The sequence below is a fragment of the Ictalurus furcatus genome, chromosome 4, assembly GCF_023375685.1.
Source record: "Ictalurus furcatus strain D&B chromosome 4, Billie_1.0, whole genome shotgun sequence".
In the NCBI taxonomy this organism is placed as follows: domain Eukaryota; kingdom Metazoa; phylum Chordata; class Actinopteri; order Siluriformes; family Ictaluridae; genus Ictalurus; species Ictalurus furcatus.
Window position 1 is genome coordinate 13,788,802 of NC_071258.1, and position 21,158 is coordinate 13,809,959.

At 38.1% G+C, this 21,158-nt stretch overlaps 1 protein-coding gene across 1 annotated transcript; it reads right to left on the reverse strand.

The window, feature by feature from the left end:
- Positions 1–338: 338 nt before the first annotated feature.
- paqr5a (progestin and adipoQ receptor family member Va) lies at positions 339–15,150 on the reverse strand. Its single transcript, XM_053623074.1, has 9 exons — positions 14,823–15,150; positions 5,872–6,067; positions 5,505–5,632; positions 2,670–2,872; positions 2,356–2,482; positions 1,995–2,039; positions 1,806–1,902; positions 1,235–1,379; positions 339–1,051 (listed from the first exon to the last, which is right to left on the reverse strand). The coding sequence occupies exons 2-9, from the start codon at positions 5,923–5,925 to the stop codon at positions 759–761; spliced, it is 1,092 nt and encodes a 363-aa protein (XP_053479049.1). The 5' UTR covers positions 5,926–6,067; positions 14,823–15,150; the 3' UTR covers positions 339–758.
- Positions 15,151–21,158: the final 6,008 nt, after the last annotated feature.

Consider the following 21,158-nt stretch of genomic DNA (forward strand, 5'->3'; position numbering starts at 1 on the left):
TCCCAGCAAAAATTATTTTTTTCATTATTTTTTAAAATATGAAATGAACGCTGAAATTCTGAATCTTGTTGTTCCAATGCTTTCAGAGGGGACTGTAAATTTATCATTGATTTATCTTTATAACAACAAAAGAGTCAAAGAGTCCTGGAAATCCATTTTCTTTACTACAACCCCCATGTTGTTTCGAGACTTCCTGAAGTATAATGTATAATGAAATATATGTGAAATACTCAAACAAACTACAGCAGTCAATATTAGTCATTCTGTCAAACCATGATACTATTTAGCTTCACTGGGCTGGAAAACTTTAAAATGAGGAAAATGACTAATGTCTTGTTTCAAATGGTCTTTCTAGTATCAATTAAAATTTTATATCCTAATAAATCTAATGATAGCCTAAATATCCTAATAATCCACATCAAAATTAGTTACTGACACATAAAATGGTTTATTAATAAATAAATATCATTATACAAAGTAACAAACACAAATCTCAGAAATAAATTTAAAATTTACATTGTACATGTGGGGCATCCGTTTCTTGAAACTGAAGCAAAAGAAATCACATACTGAGTGTTGTAACTGTAAACACATCCCAGTGAAAGGCACACGTATCCTCATTTGAGTTTTCAACTTATGAGGCTATTTTATAACAAAACATAATTAACAGAGCTCTAACAGGAGATCTCAAATTAATTAACACAGATACCACAGTTTTGTGTAGAACATGCTTCAGTCCATTAAAACAATCCTTCACCTTAATTTTTCCTGACTTTTATATGCTGCGAGTCAGAAACTGTAGCAAAATGTGACCTTTTCAAATCACCGTCCTTCCAAATCCTTGTGCAGAAAAGTGCCTTACTGAAGACATAGATTATACACAGACTGAAGGCTGCACAAAGCAATGCTGCACCCACTGTGTTGGTGAAGGTAATGGTTTGTGAATGAGTCAGAAGCCATTGCTTCCGTAAGGTCATGTCGAGCTCAACTGCAGCGAGCTGGAAGTACGTGCTAGTGATTGCGAAAACATGAAATAGCTGGTGACTGTGTCCTGTGGAAAAAAGAAAAACACAAACATTAAAGCAAACGATTAGCTGATTAGAGAACTGCATGAATGGGTAGGTGTACAGGTCTTCTTAATAAAGCACTATGTGAGTGTATATGTTTTGTTTTGGATGGATGGATGGATGGATAATGTATATGTATGTGTGCTTTACTGAATGTTAAAGAACACCTATATAGTCAAAACTTCCAGGTGCCAGGCGTTCAGGTAGGTGTGAGGCAAAGAGGAATCCTGTAAGTAGTGCAAGTGCAGTGTGCTGGTAGTGAACAGTAGTGGCTTCATTGATTGTGCAATCCTCTCCAACACACACAAAAATCTGCAAGGACAGACAAGCCAGTCAGAATGACAACTGACATATCTGGAACATAGAACTGACAATTGCATAACATATCTAATGTAATGGGGCACACGGTGGCTTAGTGGTTAGCATGTTCGCCTCACATCTTCAGGGTTGGGGTTTCAACTGCGGGGGTTTCCTCCGGATACTCCGGTTTCCTCATCCAGTCCAAAGACATGCATGATAGTCTGATTGGCATGTCCAAAGTGTGCGTAGTGTATGAATGGGTGTGTGAATGTGTATGTGATTGTGCCCTGCAATAGATCGGCACCCCGTTCAGGGTGTACCCCACCTGGGATAGGCTCCAGGTTCCCAGCAGGATAAGTGGTATAGAAAATGGATGGATAGATGGATTGAATGTAATGACGATAACAATTTGACTAATGAGATCTGGCAAGTACTCACCCTATAGAACAAAGGGATATTGTCAAAAAGATACGGAAATGCAAAGGACACAATCCGCAGAATTTTCCCTAGTTTCACATTTGTTTTCTCAACAGACCTAAGAAAAAATACTTAAATTAAAATATTCAAATGTGTAAAACTTCTACGTCATTTCCAATATTGGATTAGCAAATTGCTAAGTGAAGTTACCTTTTATTTATATGGCCTTTGTACTGAATGAAAGGCAATCCAAGCCTAAAAGATAAAGGATATAAAGATAGGGATTATACTGGAGTTGATGAGGTTTAGAATTTTTGAACATGCTTATTTCATTTCATGACAATGCAGTGTATTCAGCTAGTCGTCAGAGAAGAGGGGACATTAACAATGATGGGACTAAAATACCCACTGTATTGTAGAAGGTACCACAAAATGTCACTCTCTAAAACTGCACTCTAAATTGAAGAGGGTTCAATTTGCCAGTTGTGCAAACTAACAATGACGTGATTATAGGAAATGTGGAAAATGTCCAATTTCACAGCAATGTATTATTCTGAATCATCCATCTAACCTTGAGTAACAGGCCAGTCCAGTGGAGAGGATAGAGTTGAGCATAGCAGTGGGAATGTAATATTTATGGAAAACGCTGTTCACCCATTTCTCAGGAAATATATAGGAGGAGTATGTGATGGCAGAACCTGTTGATGCATAAACATTTAAATAAAAACCATAATAAATAATCACTTTAGTTAACGCCAATCACACAGTAATTTTGAGTAAACAACTCCTTTGTTCTGTAACAATTCATCATTATTTGACACAATACATAATTAATTAATTTTCATAAATCCATATTCTATACATGATTAATTCCAACCTCCTGACCTAAGCTGTAGAAGCTTAGTGCTCCATAGTCAAAAAAGAAGCAGATGTGTCGGGCACGTTCAGACATGGTACTGAAGGTGTGTGCACAGCTGGAAGCCAGTGGGTACAAGCAGCAGGACAACAGGAAGACCAGAAGAGGCCAACAGTAGGAGTCCTGCCAGTCTTCCTCTATTAGCACAATAAGGAGCTTCCACAAGAAGAACCTAGCAAAGCAGTACATATAACCAGTTATATCTTCAAAATTATTACTCAACTTGGATTACTTCTCATAAACAATAAACAACATGACTAAATAATTTACAGGGCTAATTTACAGTCTAAATTAATTTTAGGTTTGTGGGCTGCATGGTGGCATAATGGGTACTATATTGTAGTGTCCCAGTTCAATGCTGAGCTTTGGGTTACTGTCCATGTGGAATCCCTGTGTTCTTGTTTCCTCAAAGTTCTCCTGGCTACACTAAATTATCCCTTGGTGTGCCCAAATGTGAACAATGTGTGTGTGCACAGCACTCTGTAATGAAGTGGTTTCCCATCTTCCACCTCGCACCCAGTGTTCACCGGACAGGCTCCAATTTCATAAATAAATTATGAAATAGTTTGTGCAAGTAAATAATACAGCATTTTGATGTCATATTTCATGTACCAGTGACAAACATTCTTCAGTTCACATGGTCATTCCACATGTTCATATTTATATCTTGGTCATTCCATCTCAAGTGATCTCTAGAGCACATTACAAGGTACATGTACATATATAAACAGTTCCTTAGACTTAGAACTTAAGTCCAAATGTAATGCCCAAGTTTCCTCACAGTTCCACTTTTAGGGTTAATTTATAATGGAAAGGGTTCGAGTCTCAGCCTTAATTTTTTCAGGGGGTACCTAGGTAAGTATAGTGTTTCTCCTGTGATAAATGCAGTAAGTGAGTACAGGTGAGAAGTCACTTACTGCTTTTATTACAGGAGAAATAGCACCATAGCTCTGTTTATGACACTGTTCATTTGTAAAACTCCCAAATGAACATTGTAATTCCATATTGGGATCAAATTTATTCACACATACCAACTGTACACCTGTATCAACATAACAGATCAGGCTGGTTCTTCACATCTGACCCTCGAGGTCTACTGTCCTGCAAAGTTAGCACTGTAATGTGCACTTTAGCACTGTAACATGCTCTAGAGATCAGTTATTGTTCCAAGGAGCTCGGACCGTCCTGAGGTTTCCTTAGACAGCTGTATAAACAAAATTTGTTGTGTGCCATGACAAAGATGGCAGTCATAGCATTTACGAGATGTGCTCTCAGAATTGGCCCCTATATTCTCATGGATATAAGCAAAGGAAGGTTAAGAGAAAGCATAATTATACTATAATTTCTACACAAAACAGTTGGGAACCACCCAAAAGAGCAACTATACTCAACTCTATAGAAAATGTGTGTTTGTCATCATAAATTTTCCGCAGCATTGTTAAATGCTTGATTCAAAATAGTCAGATGTTGTTGATTCATTTTCTATAACAGCATGGCTCGGACAGTAGATCCGGATGCAAGGTTTATGTAAATGTGCTTGTTCTAATATATTACAGTTTCTAAAATAACAACTTACGCAAGGATCTGTATGGCAGAGGGGCCACATAAATTGCTTAAAGCTCCCCTATTATACTTTTTCAGATATTACCTTTCATGTAGTGTGTTATGTAGCTGTTTGTGAATGTAAAAAGACTGCAAAGTTTCAAAAATCAAAGTGCACAACAAATGGAGTTATTGACTCCCAAAAGAAAGAACTGATTCTGAAGAACAGCTGAAACGAGTCGTCAGTAATTCCAGACTTACTTCCTGTACAAACCTACATAGGTTTGTAACAAAAAATACTGCCTCTGGTCTTCATTGGCTGCTCAGGAACAACGTGTACTTTGACCTGCCCTCAAACACTATAGTACAGTAGTTGCTTCCTGAAAGAGTTAGGTTCATGTCTAGAAGACGTTGTTTTCTGCGCTGCAAAAGCACTTTGCATGGACTCCCAAAGGATGAGGATGTAAAGCGTCAGTGGAAAGAATTCATTTTGAAACCGATACCACAGCAGTTCAACTCCGACCTTTGTTTGTGTCCCCGTCATTTCACTGACAACTGCTCCTGAAATCAACGTGTGATTTGCGAAATGATTATTAATTAAAGATTGGGCCATACCCACTTCATTTGGACCATGTTGCGCCTCTGGATCACAACTTGTAAATATGATTCATTATTTATGTATACATTTTCTACCGAATGTTCCAAATGCTTAGTTTTGTGTTATATATGAGTACAACCAGTGAACAGCTGTAGGTCTCTGCTAACCGGCTAACTCACGTTATTGTCAAACTACATATAAACATACCACTAAGAAACATCCTGTTCTTGTCATGCTTGCGATGTTGGTACAGGTTGATGTTCCAATGTATCACTATCGGACTCGAGCACAAATCAATAAAGTAAAACCGACGACATTATTACTGATGATTCTGGACTTTTCCTTTCCCACACACGCTGTAAGTGGTAGACCAATCACAACATACATTTGACCAATTAGAGCACAGTAGGTTTTCTGAAAGGAGGAGTTTAGAGTGAATGGATCCTTGAGTGAGTCGTTTGTGACACTGAGAAAACGAGGTGATGCTGCAATGTAAATTATGAGAAAATTTGAAGTGGTTTTTGACCTTGGATGCATGTAAATCTATTGTATGAGACCTCTAAAACAAAATTAGGCACGTTTATATAGCTTAATAGGGGTGCTTTAATTGTTACAGTTATAATTGTGTGTAATTGTTGATGAAATAAAGGTATCGTGGTCATACCATGTAGGAAGAAAGTGGGTCCAAATGTTGAGAGTTTCATTAGTTAGCTGGAAAATGCTAAGAACACATTCTTTAGCGGAGCTGTATGGATACCGATACCCAGATATGATCCCATCCTCATGGAACACCTGTATAGAAAAGATTTCACTCTATAAAATTCCAGAAATGATGATCAGATATCTGATTTGTAAGTATTAAATAAATAAATAAATAAATAAATCAGGCTTCCAGACTTTACACATCGTTAACATGTACTGATCAGCTTAAACCTCTCTAAAACAAATGGACATTAGCTCTCAGAAGAAAAGCTGCTTTAGCTCAGTATTAACATTAAAAAGTTGCTCATTACAAAATTATATGTACTTACTTTTGGAACTTGGTTGATGGTTAAGACTTGAGGTAGTTTGATAAGGCTCAACATGATCCTATAAATCCACCAGCAGTCAAGACGAATACTGAAAGGTGAGAGAATCTGGCATGAACTGTGCTTTTAAATGTCCTCATTACTTGCTCCACCCTTTACCTGGATCATGCAGTATATATATCCCCCAGAGCATATAAACCTGGTGGGAGAGAGCAGAAAATGAGACAATTCCAGATAATGAGACTCAGAGACAAGTGAAATACATAATCATCATGAACTGTTTTTCTAAAAGAAAAAGAAAAAAGAAAACTAATGTTTAGAATTGCTTTACAGTACTGGGAGCTGAAACTTTTAGTAGTGCGGACACGCCTTAGAGGAAATCAATGAGGGATGTTAATGTTAAACTAAAGCTTACTACTTGTGCCTTGTATTTATAGTAAATATGGTTTGCAGATATGATATGATACAGGCAGAGCTAATGTTAAACATGTCATACATGAAACAGGTTTTACACAAACCCTAACAATTTTCTTCTTCATTTTACTGTTCAAACTCAAACTTTACTTACACATACAGTTTCAGCAGTTTCTATATGGTTCTTAAAGACAATTCCTAGTATCCTGAAAGGGGCCTACTTGGAACCCGCTTTGACAAGGAATCACTGTTGTAGGGTTTCCCCAAAAATATATGTGTGTGTGTGTGTGTGTGTGTGTGTGTGTGTGTGTAAAGTGCCCTCCACTAATATTGGCACTCTTGGTAAATATGAGCAAAGAAGGCTATGAAAAATTGTCTTCATTGTTTAACCTTTTGATCTTTTGTTTGAAAAATTCACAAAAATACTCTGCTCTCATGGATATCAAACAATTGCAAACAAAATACAGGCTTATTAAAAATATTTGTTAAATGTAAGTGTGCAACAATTATTGGCAATATTTTGTCCTACGTCCCTTTGCCAAGATAACAGCTCTGAGTCTTCTCCTATAATGCCTGATGAGGTTGGAGAATGCATGGCAAGGGATCTGAGACCATTCCTCCATACAGAATCTCTACAGATCCTTCACATTTCAAGGTCCACGCTGGTGGATTCTCCTCTTCAGTTCAACCCACAGGTATTCTATAGGTTTCAAGTCAGGGAACTGTGACGGCCATGGCAGGACCTTGATTTTGTGGTCAGTAAACCATTTTTGTGTTGATTTTGATGTATGTTTTGGATCATTGTCCTGCTGGACGAGCCAACCTCGGCCCATTTTAAGATTTCTGGCAGAGGCAGTCAGGTTTTCATTTAATATCTGTTGATATTTGATGGGGTCCATGATGCCATGTACAGTGAGGGAAAAAAAGTATTTGATCCCCTGCTGATTTTGTACGTTTGCCCACTGACAAAGAAATGATCAGTCTTTAATTTTAATGGTAGTTGTATTTGAACACTGAGAGACAGAATAACAACAAAAAAATCCAGAAAAACGCATGTCAAAAATTTTATAAATTAATTTGCATTTTAATGAGGGAAAAAAGTATTTAACCCCCTCTCAATCAGAAAGATTTCTGGCTCCCAGGTGTCTTTTATACAGGTAACGAGCTGAGATTAGGAGCACACTGTTAAAGGGAGTGCTCCTAATATCAGTTTGTTACCTGTATAAAAGACACCTGTCCACAGAAGCAATCAATCAATCAGATTCCAAACTCTCCACCATGGCCAAGACCAAAGAGCTCTCCAAGGATGTCAGGGACAAGACTGTAGACCTACACAAGTCTGGAATGGGCTACAAGACCATTGCCAAGCAGCTTGGTGAGAAGGGGACAACAGTTGGTGCGATTATTCGCAAATGGAAGAAGCACAAAAGAACTGTCAATCTCCCTCGGCCTGGGGCTCCATGCAAGATCTCACCTCGTGGAGTTGCAGTGATCATGAGAACAGTGAGGAATCAGCCCAGAACTACACGGGAGGATCTTGTCAATGATCTCAAGGCAGCTGGGACCATAGTCACCAAGAAAACAATTGGTAACACACTACGCCGTGAAGGACTGAAATCCTGCAGCGCGCGCAAGGTCCGCTGCTCAAGAAAGCACATATACATGTCCGTCTGAAGTTTGCCAATGAACATCTGAATGATTCAGAGGACAACTGGATGAAAGTGTTGAGGTCAGATGAGACCAAAATGGAGCTCTTTGGCATCAACTCAACTCGCCGTGTTTGGAGGAGGAGGAATGCTGCCTATGACACCTGGAACACCATCCCCACCATCAAACATGGAGGTGGAAACATTATGCTTTGGGGTTTTTTTTCTGCTAAGGGGACAGGACAACTTCACCGCATCAAAGGGACGATGGACGGGGCCATGTACCGTCAAATCTTGGGTGAAAACCTCCTTCCCTCAGACAGGGCATTGAAAATGGGTCGTGGATGGGTATTCCAGCAGGACAATGACCCAAAACACACGGCCAAGGCAACAAAGGAGTGGCTCAAGAAGAAGCACATTAAGGTCCTGGAGTGGCCTAGCCAGTCTCCAGACCTTAATCCCATAGAAAATCTGTGGAGGGAGCTGAAGGTTCGAGTTGCCAAACGTCAGCCTCGAAACCTTAATGATTTGGAGAAGATCTGCAAAGAGGAGTGGGACAAAATCCCTCCTGAGATGTGTGCAAACCTGGTGGCCAACTACAAGAAACGTCTGACCTCTGTGATTGCCAACAAGGGTTTTTAAACCAAGTACTAAGTCATGTTTTGCAGAGGGGTCAAATACTTATTTCCCTCATTAAAATGCAAATCAATTTATAACATTTTTGACGTGCGTTTTTCTGGATTTTTTTGTTGTTATTTTGTCTCTCACTGTTCAAATAAATCTACCATTAAAATTATAGACTGATCATTTCTTTGTCAGTGGGCAAACGTACAAAATCAGCAGGGGATCAAATACTTTTTTCCCTCACTGTATCCTAACAAAATGTCCAGGTCCTCTGGCAGATAAACAGTCCCAAAACATTAAAGAGCCACAAACATATTTAACCGTGGAGATGAGGTACTTTTCCATATGACTACTTTTGACTGGAGCTTCTTAATTATTGCCCTGATGGTGGAAATGGGCATTTTCAATGCTTGTGCTACATTCTTATAGCCACTTCCCATTTTGTGAAGCTCAACAATCTTTTGCAACACATCACAGCTATATTCCTTGTTCTTATCCATTGTTATGAATGACTAAGGGAATTTTGCTTGTTACTTTATATTTATACCCCTGTGAAACAGGAAGTCATGGTTTTACTGTTTCTAGTCACCCAGGTGTATTAAAAAATATATATATATATCAATGGGAATATACTTCAAATATATTTTTCTCCTATGAATTCATAGAGGTGCCAATAATGGTTGCACACCTATATTTAACAAATATGTTTTTGATATCCATGACAGCAGAGTATTTTTGTGATTTAAAAAAAATATATATATATCAAAAGGGTTAAACAATAAAGACAATTTTTCACAGCCGGCTACGCAGCCCACTACACAGCAAGCTGTGTTGCACTGTGACACCTGTCTATCATAGCCAGCATTTTTTTTCCAGCAGTTTGTGCTACAGTAGCTCTTCTGTGAGATCGGACTAGAAGGCTAGCCTTCATGATGATGTCACACAACATGTCTTGGCCCAAATCTGCGGTGATTTTGAAAAAAAATGCAAGCTCCTCCGAATATTGTGGTGTTTGCTTGATTTTGCATTAATTTCTGTGATAACAAAATCACAAAATCCTGGAGGGACTGAATGAGACTTGGGCACCCATGAACCTGTCGCTGGTTCACCAGTTGTGCTTCTCTGAACCACTTTTGGTAGATACTAACCACTACATACTGAACACCCCACAAGACCTGCCTTTTTGAAGATGTTCTTATCCAGTCATCCTGGCATCACAATTTGGCTCTTGTCAAAGTCGCTCAAATCCTTAAGCATGCCCAGTTTTCCTGCTTCAAACATTAACTTCGACTGTTCACTAGCTCCAGGGGTGTTAGCAGGGCTGTTAATTATGCTGGGCAGAACCCAGATTGTTCTCCATCAAAAACTTTTTAAATGTACTTTTAAATACACTGTTTCCATGCATTTTTTTTCTTGCATGTGAGACCTAACTGCTTAAAAAAATTTGAAAATTGGACAAAAAGTTGGATTTATAATGAAACTTGCCTCAGGTTTTATCACTATTTGCACAACTACCAGACAGATAAAAAGCGAAAACATCTAATCTACCACAAGACTAGGCTAGTTTGGTGTCACTAGCCAAGGGGCGGCACAACTAAGCTATCATTGTATGGGTTTAGTTGCCCTCAGTACATTATCTTTACTTATGCTCTGCTCATATAATGTTCACTAGACTTTTACACACCTGTGTTTTCCTGCTCAGCATCAGAGGATGTTAGTATTTAAATTTCAACCCCTTTATAAATAAATAAATAAATACATAAATAAATAAATAAGACACAGAGTGTGTGTGCTTTGACTGTCCTGCCAGCAGTTGAGATCTGTATCCTATCGAAATGTATGGTGCATCATGAAGAGGAAAATTACACAATGGTGACCATGGACTGTTGAGCAACTGAAGTCTTGTGTCTTGTATCAAGCATGAATGGGAACAAATTCCACTTGCAAAACTACAACAGTTAGTATCCTCAATTCCTACATGATTAAAAAGTGTAATTAAAAAGAAGGTGAAACACAGTGGCGAACATGCCTCAGTCCCAACTTTTTTTGAGTGTGTTCTAGGCATGAAATTCTAAATGCGTTTATATTTACAAAATATATTTAAGCTGGTCAGTGAAAACATTGGAAATATTTTCTTCGTACTTCTGTCAGTTAAATAATGGTTCAAGAGAATTAAACAAATCACAGATTCATGTTTTTATTGCATTTTAGAAAATATCCTAACTGTTCTAGAAATGGGGTTTGTACATTAGGCAAATCAGCTTTGCATAATATAACAAACAGTGAACACAGTGCAAGTTAATATAGCACAGAGCAGTGGGCAAGAATCAATCTGACAATTCAATGAGTAATGAATTAAATAGAGAAGTCTGGATGCCAGGAATAGTGTGGGTGGTGGTTCAAATATGACAACAGGGCTGGCCAAGGTAAACTGGTTAACAGGGCTAAGCCTTCCCTCTCATCGAGTGAAAAAATACACGAAAATAAGGCTACTGTTTTACCATCCACATTGGTCTATTTGCAAATGGCTTACAGTGGATTTTTCTAAACCATAGTGGAAAAAAGTAGAGCAGCACTACTGACAGTCGCAAGTAAAATTAATGAAAACCGAATGAACTAGAGTCTGGGGCTAATTTCTTTCCAGCCCAGACTGTAGATTCATGCATTTCTCTCTGCATATGCTGAGCCCCTTTCAATAATATCTTTTTTTGAAAACAGTATAAGTATTCAATGTACACATTTTAACCAGAGCCTGTAGAATAGCCTACTTGTATTTTCATGTCAACCCTGTTCATGCTGAAATGTACTGCAGTGGGGTTTTTTTTGTGTGTGTGTGTGTGTTTGTTTGTTTGTTTTTTATTTTATAGGTAGATTGATGAAAATCTATTTTCTAGACTTTGTGAGGTGAAAGAATTTAGTTTTGTAGGATTCCTCCATCAGGAGGAAACCTATTATTATTATTATTATTATTATTATCTCCCTAAAGTGCCCAATAACTCAAGATCTAAATGGTAAAAAGTTTTGAAATTTGGCACATTGATACTACAGACTATGAGTAACTCCCACAGCACCAAATGGCCCACATGAGCCCATAGGTGGCGCTACAGGCCACACCCAAATTCTATGTGATTTTCCCTCCACCCCATAAGTCCAAAATGTCTTTATTTCTTCAGAAACCACTTTACCCAGATCAGTGTTGCGGTGGAATCCGGAACCATTCCTGAAAAAGCTGGGCATTCACACTAATTGGGATGCCGTTCCATCACAGGGTAACATTCCCTCCTTCACACACTCATTCACACCTAGGGCTGATATAGCCAATCCATCTACCTGCATGTATCTGGACACCAGGAGGAAACTGGAGGAAACCCACAAGGACATGGGCAGAACATGTGAAACGCCACAGATTGTAACCAGAGCTCAGTATCAAATCTGTTTACAGTCATTTCATTTTTCAAGTGTTGAGGTCAAAAACTGAAGCCTGCTATTATATACCTATTTTATACTGTACACATGTTATTTTTAATGATAATTATAATGATAATGAGTAATGATAATGAGTCTTTATTCATCACATATATAGTACAGCACAGTGAAATTCTTTTCTTCGCATACCCCAGCATGTCAGGAAGCTGGGGTCAGAGTGCAGGGTCAGCCATGATACAGTGCCCCTGGAGCAGAAAGGGTCAAGGGCCTTGCTCAAGGGCTCTACAGTGGCAGCTTGGCAGCACTGGGGCCTGAACCCCCGACCAGTAACCCAGAGCCTTAACCACCAAGCCACCAGTGCCCCCCATGAATTTTTAGGCTTTGAAATGAACACTTTTTGGGATGAATAGGATGAACTGAACATAATTATTTGTGCTGTGTGGAGTGGTAATTTCATCATCTGAGGTCCACCCATTATCAAAAAATAAATCAATAGTATGACAAAATAGTACACTTTTTTTTTTTTTAAAGATGTTAGCTTGTTACACTGTATTGCCAAAAGTATATGGACACCTGACCATCATGCCCATATGTGGGCTTTCCCCAATTTGGAAGCACACAAACGTACAAGATGTCTTTGTATGCCTTTTGTGCACTTGTGGTTAAATGACCACAAATACCCACAGCCACTTTCAAAAATCTAGCAGGAAATCTTCCCAGAAGATATAGCAGCAACATGGGGACCAACTCTGTGTTAATATCCATGGTTTTGGAATGGTACACTCATTACCAACAAGGATGAGACAGCCTACAGGGATGAGATCAGAGCACTGTCACAGTGGTGCTGTGACTATAACCTCTGTCTCAACGTCAGAAAACTAAGGAGATGATCATGGTTTTTAGGAAGATGCAGGAGGGAGAGCATGCTCATTTATACATTGATGGTGCTAGAGTCACCAACTTCAAGTTCCTGCGTGCACATCACCAAAGACCTTACTTGGACTCTGCACTCTGCCAGAGACTTTACTTCATAAGGAGGCTCAAGAAACTTTGCCACCAATTACAAGGCCCTGCAGAGAGTAAATACAGCTGAGCGAATTGCAGGTGGCAAGCTCAGAAACTTGGAGGAAATCTACCAGACACACTGTCTGAGGACAGCAAACAATATTATGTCCGATTGCACTCATCCAGCTCACGACCTGTTTGGCCAGACTGGTAAGCGCTTTCGAAGCTTACAGCCATGGACAAACAAGCTGAGGATTTTATTTGCAGGCCATCAGACTACTAAATATCTGTAGGTCACTTTAAACATGTTAAATGTCACCTTAAGCATATTACTCACTTTACTTTTTATAGGCCATTGACCACTGTCTCACTTTATTCTCTGCTGCTTTTTTACCTGTAAAAGCTCAGATATTCTCTGCTGCTCTTTAAAGGTATAGTTCACCCAAAAATTAAAATTCTGTCATCAATTACTCACCCTCATGACGTTCCAAACCCAAACTTTCGTTCATCTTCAGAACACAAATGAAGACATTTTAATGAAACCTAGGAGATTTTTGTCCCGCCATTTACATTCCAAGTAACCAAAACTTTCAAGCTTAAAAAAAACAAAACACGTCCGCTCTCGTGATACAACAGGACCTTCACTGTTTGCAGTAAAGGAAGAGGAACACTGCACACAAACTGAGTCACATAGAACAATCTTTGTAACAAAGATGTCTGCAGATTTCAACATAGAGGAGGACTTGCATTTTTTTTGTCCGCTCTCGTGTCAACATCACGCATGCTTTGTGGTTCTCTTATGAACGTGTGCTGGAGATCTATGTGGAAGTGAAGATATTTTGTGAATAAAGACATAATTTTAGTTTATTTGTGCACACAAAGCATTCATATCGCTTCAGAAAATTTAGATTATACCACTGGAGTCATATGGATTACATTTACAATGCCTTTATGAACTTTTTGGAGCTTGAAATTCTTTTTGTTTCTTGGACTGTGAATGGAGGGGCTGAAATCTCCCAAGTTTCATTAAAATGTCTTCATTTGTGTCCCAAAGATGAATGCAAGTCCTTTGGGTTTGGAACAACATGAGGGTGAGTAACTGATGACAAAATTTTCATTTTGGGGTGAACGATACCTTTAAGTAAATATCTCACCCAACTGCATTCCAATATTGTATTCCAATTTGTATTTACTGAAATTATTGTCTTGACTCTTCTCTTAATGAAGGTGTGTGTGTTATTTTCACTTGTATCTGTGCCTTAGCGAGTTTACAGAAACTCACCACAAGCATTTCGGGGTATTATTATCTCTGGCATACTGTGCATATGACAAATTAAATGTCTTTGACTGGGCACATATGGGTGTGATGGTCAGATGTACACATACCTTTGGTCATACATTTTTGTAAATGTATATATTTTAAACCAAAAACTCCTGTGGTGTTTATAGAAGCAAAGGGGGAACATATTCATGGCCATTGTTTTGGAAAGGGATGTTCAATAATCAGGTGCCCACAGACTTTTGGCCATAAAGTGTAACTATTAATCTGTAGAACAAACTTTAACTACACCAGTTATGATTACGTTTAATTCTGATTAAGAAAATGTATGCATCGCGTTTAGATCAACTAAAAACTATACAGTAACACAGGGGAAAGTGGGCAGCCGCTTCACCACAATATCAAAGTCTGTGGTATGTGGCCAGTTTAGTAGAAACGCACTGACGCCATTGATATAAAGTTCACAAAAGCGCAGCGTTCCTCAACTTCAACATTAAAAACCCTGCTACATGGCTGCTCTAACTATTATTTTTGTAACAAACATCGAGATTTCAACTTACGATGTAAAACTCGTGCACCCGTGTGCCCATGCAGTGTTAAATGACAAGAACGTCTTCCATCTTTCGTCCCGATGTCCTGGAGCGAGCCGCTTTAAAGGCAAGACATACCTTTCTTTGTTTTCGTTGTCAGCTGTGGCTCCCAGACTCACTCTGATTGGCTGAGGAGCTTCTCCGCGCGACGCCGTCTCTAAGCTCGCGCGCACCGCGCCACTGTCTTTACAACAAATCTGTTTAAGCTGTTATTGGATTTATGAATCACTTAAACAGTAACCTGTGGCGTGTAAACATCTGTGCTAATAACGATTATGAGCGGGAGAGAGAGAGAGAAAGAGAGAAAGAGAGAAAAAGAGAAAAAGAAAGAAAGAGAGAAAGAAAGAAAGAAAGCAAAAGGTGAGAGGTAGTTAAGATGAAATAGCCCAAACTCTGAGGGGACGTTTGTAAAATGAGTAATTCAATTTTGATTAGATATGGAGAGCCAGTGGGGTTTTTTTGTTTGTTTGTTTGTGTTTTTTTTGTTTGTTTGTTTTGTTTTGTTTTGTTTTGGGGGGGGGGGGGGGGGAACAGTGATTAATGAGCGAGAGAGAGAGCGAGGACCAAACAAGCAAAAGGTGGAGGTAGTTAAGATGAAATAGCCCGAACTCTAAGAGGAAGCTTGTAGGATGAGTAACTCCATTTTGATTAGATATGGAAAGCCAGTGTTTTTTCGTTTGTTTGTTTTGGGGAACAGTAATTAATGAACGAGAGAGAGAGAGAGAGAGAGAGAGAGAAGCTAAATAATCTATCTTTTCTTTGCTCTTTCAAAAAGCCTGCATTTGTTGTTGTTGTTAAAATGCACTTCTTAACATGGGGACCATCCAACTGCCACATGATCACATTAACATTTTAGTCCTCCCACAGATGTGTGTATGGTGCTGTGCAGCAAAGTGCTTGAAATTTGGTCTCGGATGATCTGCACCACAGAGAAAAGGAGCCGAGAAGCATTCAGCACAGGGGAATTTATGTAACTGCTGGGAATATAGCCTGCTTGAAGCTGGTTGAGCGAGCACCACGGGTGTGTGAAGCAATAAAGGGTGGCTACTATAAATAATCAAAAATATAAGACTAGTTCACCTTTATGTTCACGGCATAATTTTTTCGTTTTATTTGTTTTCACTATTTAAAAAAACTGCACATAAAAGAGGTCATTAATATAATATTTTTATAATATTTTTACTGAATAAGTGAGTGTCTATTATTCAGTTCCATTATGCATGTTGTTTTGTGTACATATTTTATTTTTTTATGCTATTGAATAAAATATTTATACATGTCTTTCATGTTCATGACTACCTTATACAGTGAGGGGAAATAATTATTTGGACACTTTTTTTTTATTATTTAATATACTTCCAGTGCATATATCGACATCAAATTTACACACACATGTTTTTTGACTTTGCATTTATCCACCCATCCATTTTCTGTAACAGTTATCTTACACAGGGTCAAAGGGAGCCTGGAGCGATCTCCAGGGGACTCAGGGCATGACGTGGGGGACACCCCGTAGATGGGGTGCCAACCCATCGGAGGGCACAATCACACACCCATTCACACACTATGGACAATTTAGAGATGCCAATCAGCCTACAACACATGTTTTTGGACTGGGGGAGGATACCAGAGAAGCTGGAGGAAACCCCTGAAACATGGTGAGGTGGAGGCAGGAATCAAACCCCCAACCCCAGAGGTGCACAGCAAGTGTTCTAACCTTTAAGCCAATATGCTTCCCACGTTCTACTTATAAATATGCAAAGATATATATAAGTATATTCATAAGTACAAATAAACATAGGTTTAAAAAACAAAACAGATTAAGAAAATGTATTCAGACACCACAAGTTAACAACACTAGTACTTTGTTGAAAAGCTGTTGTGGGCAATTATAGCTTCAACATGTCTCGGGTGAGATGTAATCAGGTTTATGCAGTGGTGGTGTTCAATTTTGGCCTGTTCCTCTTGGAAAATTGCAGCCCCATACCATGATGCTCTCACCTCCATTCTTCAATGTGGATATGGTGTAAACATGATTGAATTATTGCCAAAGAATTGTATTTTTGTTTAGTCTGACCAGAGTGTACTGAAAAAAATTTTATCAAGAAAATAATGGCATCAATTTCCACACACAAAATCTTAACAAATTTAATTAAGCATATTTTAAGTAAGGTTTGCATGGCACCAAGGATTATTCTAATATAAAATGTAAGTGAGTTCAAACCATTTCATAATACAATAGCTTTAGGCCTTAAAGCCAACACAAAAGAAGATGCATTGTATATCAAGTAAAACCACCTATTCGCAATGCTCAAAATTAAATACATTTAAAGCATTGTATTTGCAAATTGAGATCAATTCGAGATCACACCCTCAATGTAGTATACAATCAATTCCAGTAAATGCTACATCTTTGTTCTACTCGTGTGCATGTAATTTGAAATGTAACCCAGTAAAGTATGTAAAACGTATACTCAGCAAAAAACGAAGCGTCTCTTTTTCAGGAGACAGTATTTTAATGATAGTTTTGTAAAATCCAAATTAGCTTTACAGACCTTTATTGGAAAGGGTTTAAACAATGTTTTTCATGCTTGTTCAGTGAACCATAAACAATTATTGCACATGCACCTGTGTAACAGTCCTTAAGACACTAACAGTTTACAGGCGGTAGGCAATTAAGGTCACAGTTACAATAACTTAGGACACTAAAGAGACCTTTCTACTGACTCTGAAAAACACCAGAAGAAAGATGCCTAGGGTTCCTGCTCACCTGCGTGAACATGCCATAGACCTGCTGCAGGGAGGCATTCAATTCAATTCAATTCAATTTTATTTGTATAGCGCTTTTTACAATAGACATTGTCTCAAAGCAGCTTTACAGAAATATCAACACGGTATACAGATATTAAAGGTGCGAATTTATCCCAACTGAGCAAGCCACTGAGTGGCGACGGTGGCAAGGAAAAACTCCCTAAGATATTTTAAGAGGAAGAAACCTTGAGAGGAACCCGACTCAGAAGGGAACCCATCCTCATCTGGGTAACAACAGATAGTGTGAAAATGTTCATTATGGATTTATATGAAGTCTGTTTGGCCTTAGAAGCAGCTGTAGTCCCAGCAATCTGGAATCGGAGTAGATGAGAGCTCCATCCAGAGGCAGGACATCCGAAACGGATCAGGCAGGTCCGGACAGCAGAAAGGATCAGGATCTCTAGTATCTCCATAAAATTGTGTGTGGCTCGACAGAAGGAGAGAGGGAGAGAAGAGACTGTTAGGACTGTGCTTAGCATAATAGAAAGTCTAGTCAGGGTAGGCTTGAGTAAACAAATATGTTTTAAGCCTAGACTTAAACACTGAGACTGTGTCTGAGTCCCGAACACTAATTGGAAGACTGTTCCATAACTGTAGGGCTCTACAAGAGAAAGCTCTTCCCCTTGCTGTAGCCTTCGCTATTCGAGGTACTGTCAGATAGCCTGCATCTTTTGATCTAAGTAGGCGTGGCAGATCATAGAAAACCAAAAGGTCGCTTAGATACTGTGGCACGAGACCGTTTAGTGCTTTATAGGTTAATAATAGTATTTTATTTGTCTTTAATTTATTTATTCATTTTCATATGATTCATTTACATGTGATTCATTTACATGTGATTCATTTATGTATGATTCATTTACATGTGATTCATTTTCATGTGATTCGTATTCATGTGATTCATTTACGTATGATTCATTTTCATGTGATTCATTTAATAATAGTATTTTATAATCAATGCAAGATTTCCCTGGGAGCCAATGCGGTGTGGATAAAATCGGGGTGATGTGGTCGTATCTTCTGGTTCTAGTTAGGACTCTAGCAGCTGCATTCTGGACTAACTGGAGTTTGTTTATGCTCCTACTGGAACATCCAGACAGTAAGGCATTACAGTAATCTAGTCTAGAGGTGACGAAAGCATGAACTAATATTTCTGCATCATGTAGTGACATTATATTTCTAATCTTAGAAATATTTCTGAGATGAAAGAAGGCTATCCAAGTAATATTATCTACATGAGCATCAAATGATAGGCTGGAGTCAATAATCACACCAAGGTCTTTTACTGCTACACATGATGAAACAGAAAGACCATCCAGAGTAACCATGTGATCAGAAAGCTTACTTCTAGCTACACGTGGTCCTAATAAAAGTATTTCTGTCGTATCAGAATTAAGTAAAAGGAAGTTAGTTAGCATCCAACGTCTAATGTCCTTTACACATTCCTCAACTTTACTAAGCTGCTGTCTACAGGCATGAGGTCTACAGATGTGTCCAGATCAATAAACTGTAATATCTGTAATGTAAGACACCTGAGACAGTGCTACAGGAGACAGGAAGGACAGCTGATCGTCCTTGCAGAGGAAAATTACATGTAAACATGTGTCCTCCCAGACGTGATAGAGAACTTGCAAATGTCTTGGTGGAAGACTGGTGTAACATCTCACAGCAAGAACTGACAAATCTGGTGCAGTCCATGAGGATGAGATATACTGTAGTATTAAAGCAGCTGGAGACCACCAGATACTGAGTGTTACTTTTAATACTGACCCCCTCCTTTGTTCAGGGACTTGTTATTCCATTTCTGTTCGTCAAATGTCTGTGAAACTTGTTCAGTTTATGCCACAGTTATTGAATGTTTTGATGTTAATACAAATATTTACACATGTTAAGAAATCTGCTGGAAATAAAAGCAGCTGAATGTGAGAGGACGTTTCTTTTTTGCTGAGTATACTTTGGGGTTTAGTCACATATTTACATGATTAAATTTTTCATTTAGTACAGAACTTAAAGCATTTAACTATGTCTAAGAGTTTGCTTGTTTGTGTAAAAAGCCTAGATTTTTTTTTGTTGTTATATTAACTGAACCACTGAATCATTTTGTTTCAGTGCATATTGCTCCAAGAGTTTTTATTTGTCTAAATGCTCCCCGTGTCTAAATGATCTCTGTGCTTCATTATTTTAGAAGAAGAAGAAGATTTTTGGAGGGGTGTAATGGAGATTATTGCTGTGAAGCTCATTGCTTATTATTGTCTGAGTAACTCATGTTCTTGCTGCTTTCAGGTCTTTTCTGCTGGTGACTGCTGGTTTCTCTCTTACCTTCCTTGTCATTAGTTTGAGAGCATGTTGCGAAATTGTTCATGGCATGACACCTGTCTAGGGAATATTAGCTGTGTTTCCATGAACTTTCCATCTGGATATTATCAAACCAATTGCATTGACAGGGATGTTTAAGGTCTTAGCTATGGCTTTATAGCTTAATAATGCTGTCCCGGAGAACTTTAGGAAGTTCCTTCACCTTCACCATATTTGACACCTGGTGCAATTTCACTGAAAACATTTGTTGCAGCATTTATATCTAGAACTTGATTTATTTTTATGTAACCTTTACATTAATATTTAATAATTATTATGTTCATATTTACAAGTACAAACTCAAAAATCATTCTGTGTGTAAATTATATAAAAGAAATAAAGTAAACAAACTTAATCACTGTAGACAAATACCTTTAGACACACTAGGATGTACACAGACATTCTAATAAACACAACACACTTAGAGTACAATGACACACTAATAAAGACAAAAGAAGTATTTGATAATAAATATGGACTGAAATGTGGTTGGTTTTTTGGAGTTTTTTTTTTTTTTTTGCTGATTTTATTAAGACACCTAACATTTATGTGTGTTCTAATTTATAAAGGCCACAGCTGATAAATGTAAATCAACCCAGTGAATGTGAAAAAACAATAAAACAATTAGATATGTGCATCATATGCATACATTTGTGGATTCATGTGCGTATATTTCAGGATTATATTTAATAATGTCATTTACCTAATGAGTGTGTTTAGAAATCTCTGCATATGTAGTATTATTTCTGCTTATTAATGGTCAGTTTCTTGCATATGTTTTAGATCTATACACACTCTGTATGCAAATCTAAAATATCTGCAATAGGCATGTATCTAAAATGTGTTAGTCATACATATTGCAGAAATTTAGACATTAAAACTCCACCTTTTTTCCAAGTCTTTTTCTCTTTCCTAATTTTACATACACTTGACTGTAACTGTCACTGCTAAACAGCATATAATGAATACATAAAAGTATATATAAATAAAACCACCATAGTCAGTCATTCTCATAAATGTACACATAAAAAAATAACTATGTCTGTATTCATTTATAATGATAATTATGCTGGTGGTAATAAGACTAAATGTACTTTGTGCAGAGAAATATAATGACTAAAAGGATGTGCATGTAGCCCCATT

What these genes read in the sequence shown, in the direction of transcription:
- paqr5a (XM_053623074.1), bottom strand. Translation starts at nt 5,925, where the DNA reads ATGTTGAGCCTTATCAAACTACCTCAAGTCTTAACCATCAACCAAGTT. An exon ending in ATATCCCTTTGTTCTATAGG is followed by an intron (nt 1,380 to 1,805) that starts GTGAGTACTTGC and finishes CTGTCCTTGCAG; the next exon opens with ATTTTTGTGTGTGTTGGAGA. An exon ending in TGGAAGTTTTGACTATATAG is followed by an intron (nt 1,052 to 1,234) that starts GTGTTCTTTAAC and finishes TTTTTTCCACAG; the next exon opens with GACACAGTCACCAGCTATTT.